The 8,563-nt window shown below is 28.7% G+C and overlaps 1 protein-coding gene across 2 annotated transcripts; it reads right to left on the bottom strand.

Moving 5' to 3' along the window:
* Nucleotides 1–842: 842 nt before the first annotated feature.
* On the bottom strand, nucleotides 843–7,394 carry LOC143249588 (BET1 homolog). 2 transcript variants are annotated; one of them, XM_076499706.1, is made up of 4 exons: nucleotides 7,030–7,394; nucleotides 3,152–3,240; nucleotides 2,562–2,618; nucleotides 843–1,346 (listed from the first exon to the last, which is right to left on the bottom strand). In XM_076499706.1, exons 1-4 carry the CDS (start codon nucleotides 7,049–7,051, stop codon nucleotides 1,191–1,193), a joined length of 324 nt encoding a protein of 107 aa, XP_076355821.1. In that variant the 5' UTR covers nucleotides 7,052–7,394; the 3' UTR covers nucleotides 843–1,190. The 2 variants fall into 2 exon arrangements, with proteins under 2 accessions (XP_076355821.1, XP_076355819.1); XM_076499704.1 differs by lacking the exon at nucleotides 7,030–7,394 and adding an exon at nucleotides 6,514–6,655.
* Between the last annotated feature and the right edge of the window lie 1,169 nt (nucleotides 7,395–8,563).

Here is an 8,563-nt window from a genome sequence, read left to right on the forward strand (position 1 = left end):
GTGATTTATGTTACAGTCACAAATCTGGAAAAACTACTCACTTCTAAACATGTTTGTTCATTTTTGTATAACTTTAGTATAAATGCATGTAAATCTTGACTCATATGTTGTTTTATTCAGACCTTACGTAAATGAAAATGTGCAAATTTGCCCGTTTTTACATAGAAAATAGGTTAATTTGAAAGGAATAATGGCAATTTTCTGTACTTTTACAACATAAGGTGTTAAGAAATAACACATACTATCCAAGAACAAAATTTGTGTTACATAGTATTGTGTTATCCAAAGTGAAACCAGGAATACTCTGGTCTTCATTATCATTGTGGATATTTTGTATGTCATCACCTATACAGAATATGTAAACACTATATTCAGTAATATCAATATTAGTTTATCTGTTGCACTAATGAAGCAATTCATTAAATTTTTATTTAACTGTACAACTTTTAACATCTTCTCAACATGTTTAATTATCTAACACATACTACCATGAAAATAATTTTATTCAGGTTTGTATGTAGGTTAAAATACATTTCAAGCTTTTAAGAAGTTTAGAAAATTAGTTCATACTAATTTTTTCTTGCTACAAAATATGTTTAGAATGAGTTAAGCATAAGGTTACCAGATTTCCATGGGGAATGACACTAACAGTTCTGAAACAATTTAAATTGCAATAACATTTTTTATCATTTGGTAAATAGTCTGATGTCTGTTGTATCACATTTAAAATCACAGATAAACAAAATTTGGTAAAAGCTTAATTAGTTGAATAATAACAGTAAACCAAATCAAATAAAAAAGTTGTCTTTAAAGTGCTGAAAAGTTTTTGTTTTGTGTGTGTGTGTGTGTGTGTGTGTGTGTGTGCAACTGGGGAAGCCTTTAAGTCTCAATATCTTCAACTATCCAAGGACAGGATTGGCTACAAAAATACAATATGTTTTTATATATGATTCAACACACAAAATTTGAAGGACCTGTACATATAATGACAAATTTACATAAATCTGCACAAAGTTACAGAGAAATTGCAACAAGTTAGTAATTTTACAGTTTCTGATTGGATAAAAAAAGGCTAAGAACTGGAATGTCTAATAATCTTAGCTAAACATTGCCAACTGCTAAAGTACAATATATTACAAATAATGATCAATAACAGTTTATTCACAAAGTGATTTACAATTTCAATTTTCTTATCTGAATTTCAAAATAAGATATATTACAAAAAATACAAAGAAAGAAAATAACAACAAGTAAAAAATATATCTATTGTGTCCAGCTTTTGAAAGTTTGCCCAATCTTCCCATTGCAGAAGACAAAATACCACCAACTGAATCAAAGTCACCATCCTGTGAAATACAACAAAATTTCATGTTAAAGTGCAAATTTACTTTCTTCACACACACACACACACAAAAGCAGCACAAAAGTTTGTAAATGACATTAACAGATGGAAAACAATAAAACAAATATACTCAAATTAGTGAATAGTATTCCAAGTTCATAAGTTTGGCAAAATTCTCCCAACTTCAAAGATTAAGGAACTTTATTTTTAAAATATTTAATATTCTGCAGGTATTTAAAGTTTTAAATTGAATACAGAAACCATGCTTGTGGTGTAGTTTTCCAATTTAACCATTTGCATTCATTTAACAATATTTTGTACAAAAGTTTCAAATTAAAATGGTAAAAAAGTTATCTTTTTACTTGAAAAACTGACTTTATCACCATATTAATTTTCAAGTTTTTTAAACCATAAATTGCTAAATGAATGCAAATGGTTAAAGTACTTTTTTACACATTACCTAATAAACTATCGCAAGTTCATACTGTTGGAGCTTATATTTTGCTTGTTTTATCATTACTTTGCAGTGTTAAAATACAGTTTAATATACATTTAGCATATTATATGCTAAGTTGGGGTAGTTTAAGAGATAAGTAATCAATCAACTGTTCATTTAATTCATTTTGGTATTTATGTAATAGACACAGTTAAAACTATAACAGTATATAAAAGGGGCAGTTTGTTGATATAGAATTAAACAGAAAAAAACGAGTCTTTAAAACAAAGTAAAAGATTTTTTTAAATAAATAAAGTCATTGCCTTTATACAAGACAGAGTATGTAGTGCAAGACTCCAGCATAAAGATGAAATTGTCCAATATTTTAAGTCTCTAAACTTATTCTATTGTATATTGTTCCTGTTTCTATTCAAAATAATAATAAAAAACTTGCTTTCTTTTAAGTTTTTTTTTTGTACATTTAATAATATTATTTTGTTTTAATTAACAGATACATTCCAAACACACATACACAATGCAGAAATTGTTCACTGATTAATGTTTGTAACAAAAATATTTGTGAAAACCTCATTAACAAAAGAGTTATAAGGTTATATATTGGCAAGAACAGAATTTGTAGTAGTAGTTATTCATATTAAATAACTTCAGTACTTGAAGTAACAGCCTTTTAGTTAATATCTTTAACTATTACACCTACAAGTTTAATTATTTTACATATAAAAATAAATATTTTACCTTGGTAGATTAATCAAACAATCTTACCATTTCTCTCAGTAATCCATTCTGGCTTCTTACTTCCTGACCAATATCTATAGAAAGCTAGAAAAATATCACATATCAGCTGTTAATACTTTATACAAAATTCAAGTGTACATAGTACAAAAGGACATTAAATAGAACCCTACTGATAATTTTCAGACTAGATCCTAAATCCAAAGCTTTACCAACAAAATCTCCATCAGTTTCTTTCTCCATCTTAAATATCACCATTACTCTAGATATTTAGATACAGAGCTTTAAACATGTTGGTTGTAAAATAGGTGTTAATGATAAATGAAATTCCATGAATAAGAAGGGCAACCATTATCTGGTAAGGTTGATATACCTTCATCAAACTGATTGTTTTAAAAGTGTCAAGGCTATATAATAATCAGTAAATACAAATGATTATCATTTTCACATGAATAAAAACCATTAGTTTACTACAAATATAGCTCCCCCTCTGTATTTTAATAATTTAATTATAAAAAGAAGAAATCCTAAATATAGGAATTTAAAATATTTTAAAAACAAACATATTCTTACATAGTTAGAAAATATAGGTTAGCTATTGAAATATTCATGAAACTTACTGATTTAAGAGCAGTGATTTTAGTCTTAAGTCCTTCAACCATCTGTTCATTTTCTTCTTCCACAGCATCTCGAGAGTACTGTGATCCATCTTCATTCAAGAAATACAATTTAAATAATAAAATATTTGTATTTTATATTTTTTATAAAAATGATTCTAAAAACCAAAATATTTGCAAACAAATTATACAAACATTTTAATAAACTTCTAACGATAGGCCTGATATGAATAAATCATTAAAACTCTTATAAGAAAAAAAAGGTGACCGATGTTTTAGTCAATGAAACCTGTAGCTGACCACATGATTAACCTAGTAGTTTTTATACATTTATTTGAAGTTTCAGAATTCATCTTGAAGTAGCTGTATTAGTTAGTTATTAGTTTTACTTATAACTAAGAAGTCATACATACATACACACCTTATCTTATAGAAACTTACTAGTCTTTGTCATAGCTTGTAGCCTATATTACATCCTCAGTCTAATTATAAGTTAGTAACTTTTTATTTTGTATGTGGTCATCTAGTTATTATTATTAATTACTAAAATGATTGCTATTTCATCCCCCACACCTTAACATAAATATTTTCTCACAAAATGATTAATATTTATCTACAATACTTCATGTAATAATGTAAGTACATCTTTTTCACTCATATTTTAAAGTACTGATTATTTAACAAGTTAACCAACTTTGAAGTACTCAACTGAATAAATCATAAATCCTTTCAGATAATCAAAAACCACAAGCCTTTCTGTACCACATCTAATATCTATTTTTATCTTCTGTGCAATAAATTGGATCTTACTAGTATAATAAAACCACACAAAGGGCATGAAGCACAAACTTATCCTCTTATACAATCACTTTTATTAGTACAGTTGGTCATTCGATAGTAGTGAAAATTAGGATGTTATAATTGTAAGAGAATAATGCTGCTTATTATATAGATTTACATAGGATTGAAAAAAATGTATAACTATTAATTGTAAAGATACACCAGTCTAATGAATGCTTCAATGTGCAACTTAACATTGATTGCACTGTTACTAGTACAGAAATGTCTATAAAATGCCTTGCTACAATAACAAGTATAGTGGGATTTGACAGCAGGTTACTCAATATTTCATTAGTGCCCTACATGATATTAAGTATGTAACTATGACACTGAATAAAATTCATAACAACCCAATTTTTTGCTATGATCTTCAGCAATTTGCTTTTAGAATACTCTAAAAATGAAACAAGGCAATCTAATTTGATAAGTAATCATACACAGATATAATTCATTCAGTTTTGACTGTAATGTTAAAATGATATAAAGATAACCGTGTACATTTGCAGAATGTGTTTGAACAAGCATGCTTTTGAGTTCATATAGAGTGAATATATCATAGTGGGATTACACAACAAGTAACTAAATACTCTTATAAGAAAATAAAAATATTAACAACACTCATAAATTTCAAGAATATAAGAAATCAAAAGCTTGTTAAAAGTACTTATAAAAATATATGTACATTCTTTTTAAATTTTGTTTGTTTGATAAGATAAGTTAAGAAACAGTAAATTTGACATAACATTTAAGAGAAGACAAAAATGGCCTACTGGCTCATCAAAGATATTCCAGAAGTAGAACCAAAGTGAAACATGATAAATTAAGAAACAGTAAGTTTGACATAACATTTGAGAGAAGACAAAAATGGCCTACTGGCCCATCAAAGATGTTCCATCCACATAAAAATAACTTAAGTACAGTGTTTATCAATTAAATATTTCTCAAGCCTTCTCATAAATTTACTGCATCAACTGAGGAAGATGGCAGTTAAGTAACTATTACAGAACTATTAAGGTAAAGACTTTTAGTTTTATTTGATGTCACTTTGCAATAAATTATTCACATAAAGAGTGGAGATTGGGAGTATTCTAAACTGCAGAAATACAGGATGGTTTATTTCTTCCACAAGGTCACTTTCAATATTCGGTGAGGACATTTCCTTACTGGACATCTTATAATATTTAAAAGGGTGAAGGTTGAGAACTTTACAAATGGAGAAATTTTGGGTGGTTTACTTCTTTTTTAAGGTTGTTTTTATACTTAAGTATTAAAGGTTGCTTTCTTCCCACAACTGGCTGCAGACAGTGAGAACTAAAATGTTGTGGGTTCAAGTAGTGAGCTCCTAACCCTCAACTTATTCTTCACAGCTGCTGTCTATTTTGACATCTATGTTTGGATCTTGTCTGATAGATGGAACATCCCCAACAAATTTGAAAGCTGGGACAAACATTTTTCATTATAAGTTAACAATGATGATAAGGACTAGTAACAGAACAATTCTTTTTAGTCTCTGTGAACGTTTTTGATTCAAATTAATTTTATTATTATTATATAGTGACTATTTGACCACCAAATTACAATTAACATATCTAACAGTATTAGAATTATCAGCATATATAGACACACATAGTGCACTTTGCATCACAGTAATTGTTAGGAAAAACCAAATTAAAGATAAGTTACATAGCTGACAATTATCAGATTAATTCTATTAATGTTTAATATAGTTATTATAATTTGTTCCATACATATATGTTACATAAATGTATTTATGCATCACAATTTAACAGTATTTAAATCTTTAGGTCTCACTTTTATTAGACTATGATAGAAAGAAGTTGCCCAACACTCAAAAGTTGTATTTTCAAACTAGCTATGTGAACTCATTAGCTAATATATACTGTTCATTTATCCTAAATATCAGTTCTACTTATTTATGTAGAAAACGTTTTCTAACAATACATATTCACATTGTGCTTTATCTTATGGAAATTACTTTAAAAATTCAATATCAATAAGTTCAGACTAATGAAACGTGTAAGGAAACAAATCAACTAGTTTCCTCAACAACTGCAGTTTATGACAGACTGTTATACACATTATCACCAGTATTATATTCACCATATGTACTTTCAGTTATCTGTAATCTCTTAAAATTCAGTTTATTATGATCAACCATAACCTGCTTATAAACATGTAACTGTGAATTCTTTTCTGTTTCTACATTAAAATGAAAGAGTTCATATAATATTTTATTTCATAAATCACAAACTTGTGAAATCATTTTTCTTTTTCTATGTTTTGTTATGTTTATTAAAACACCAATACTTCCTATTAAAATGTAGAGTGCTTAAATTACTTTGTATCAGACTAAATGCAGCAAACTGAGAGCAAGGCCTAAATTTATGTATTAGTGCTATTACTGACCTTTCTGTCAGTTTTACATGCACCTCTTAGGTTGCATCCATACATATATATATAAAACATGTTTATAGGGTGAGAAAATATCCTCAGATAACACTAACATAAAAATGTACAATTTTCGATGTAAACATTTTCTGAAGTGGCATGCCTTTGGATCTTCAGTGTGGCTTCCACTCTCATTTCCTAAATTCCTTTTCCCTCTAAATGTATTACCTCATCCATTTTCCTCCTTACAGAATATCTGCCTACATCTATGTAATATTAACACCTAGAGCTCGATTACGCCTATTTACTCTCGTTATTTGCATATTTTCTTTGGTAGTACAAGGAAATAGACTAATGAGACGATATATTGATAAAATAAAAGGTCGCTAAAAAAGTAAACGACGTTCAGGGGACTATTAATGTTAATATAAATATTAACATACATATAATAACATGACTTAGTGGGCAACCTTCGAGGTAAAAACAATAGTGACGTGTCGTTAGTATACGTAACTGGTGCAACTCTAAAAACCATACGGACTGCACTAGTGCTAGTTTTCCTACCAATACTATTAGTGTTATCGAGTCATTTCTCTAATCACATAGTACTATCCCAGAAATGTTTTACTTACTTGACTGATGAGCTCGACGCATTCTTTTTTTTTTTTTCAAAATCAATATCTAAGTTATATACTACGACCTAATCTGTACAATAAATTACATAAGACTATAATTTCTACTGTACCAATCACTTCTAAACAGAAACTCCAAACATTACTTTTCTTTCTCGTCAGTATTGTCGACTGTGGTTTAGTAATATACTCTAAAAAGCTGTAAATAATATACTAAAAAGAGATAAATTGCTTTAGAAAAACATTTTAACATTTGTATTAAACTTTTAAGTTTTAACTATAATTTTATATATACTCTAGCGCAAATAACTGTTTCAAACTAAATTCACTTTCTCAAATATTCTCAATATTTAGTGTTAAAAACAAAACTGCGAGTAAATGATAAAAGCAAAAGGTGTCATTCATAAATAACTGTCGATATTGTACCACAAAATTATAATTCTCTGCCTTGCAGAAATAGTTTTAATAAGTATAGTACTTTTCTCTAAATTTGCATCCGTCCGATTCTTTAAAATGATTGAACAATATGTTTTTGGCTACATTTTAATTTTTGATTTAATTCAGAATGTTAGCTGGAAGATACATGGCATTAAGAATCAAGTAAGTTTGTGGGTTTGTTTTGAATTTCGCGCAAAGCTACTCGAGGGCTATTTGCGCTAGCCGTCCCTAATTTAGGAGTGTAAGACTAGAGAGAAAGCAGCTAGTTATCACCACCTACCGCCAACTCTTGGGCTACTCTTTTACCAACAAATAGTTGGATTGAACGTCAAATTATAACGCCCCCACGGCTGAAATGGCGAGCATGTTTGGTGCGACCAGGATTCGAACCCACGACCCTCGGATTACGAGTCGAACGCCTTAGCGCGCTTGGCCATGCCGGGCCGAGTTTGTGGGAGTAGGCATAGAATGTTCAATACTTGAAGTGGAATGTCAAATAATTTATCGAGAGTAGATTATAAATCTGAGAATCAGTGAAAAATTCGGTCAGTTTTTGTTCTCAGCTAGTGGTCAATCAATCAATGTTGTTCAGTGAAGTATTTATATCACTGTTAGTTATTCTGTGTATTCAGTTTACTGACCATAAAGCTGTTAAATTAAGTAAGTTTATTTTTGTGTTAGTCATACAATTATTAAGGTTCTTCCATTTTTAACATACTTTGTAAACATATATGTAAAAGCTATAGTTGTATACAAGTTAAGACACTTTGTAGATGTGTTAAGAAAGAAATAATTAATTTGTTATTTTATTCTTGTGTAAACTGGATTCGGCCTTTCTTTTCACTTCATAGTTTAAATAACTACTGCAACAAAAGAAAACGTTACATAATTTGTGTATGAAGTAGGATTAGTTTAATGAAAATGAAATAGAACTTTGGGTGTACTTGATATTGAACTTCCACTATTTAAGATGAAGGCCACATAATCAAAAGGTGCGAGCAAGGAATTATTGCAAATGATAAAATTATTAAAAGAAGACCAGAAAAAATGAGAAAGAAAATGTTAAGAAAAATCAGAAAAATAATACGTAAAAGTA

The sequence above is a fragment of the Tachypleus tridentatus genome, chromosome 4 (assembly GCF_004210375.1).
Source record: "Tachypleus tridentatus isolate NWPU-2018 chromosome 4, ASM421037v1, whole genome shotgun sequence".
NCBI lineage: Eukaryota > Metazoa > Arthropoda > Merostomata > Xiphosura > Limulidae > Tachypleus > Tachypleus tridentatus.

Coding starts and splice junctions, on each gene's coding strand:
- LOC143249588 (XM_076499704.1), bottom strand. CDS start 6,592: ATGAGAGTGGAAGCCACACTGAAGATCCAAAGGCATGCCACTTCAGAA. Junction 3,241..6,513: donor CGAAAATTGTACATTTTTAT/GTTAGTGTTATC, acceptor TCTTGAATGAAG/ATGGATCACAGTACTCTCGA. Junction 2,619..3,151: donor AAATCACTGCTCTTAAATCA/GTAAGTTTCATG, acceptor ATATTTTTCTAG/CTTTCTATAGATATTGGTCA.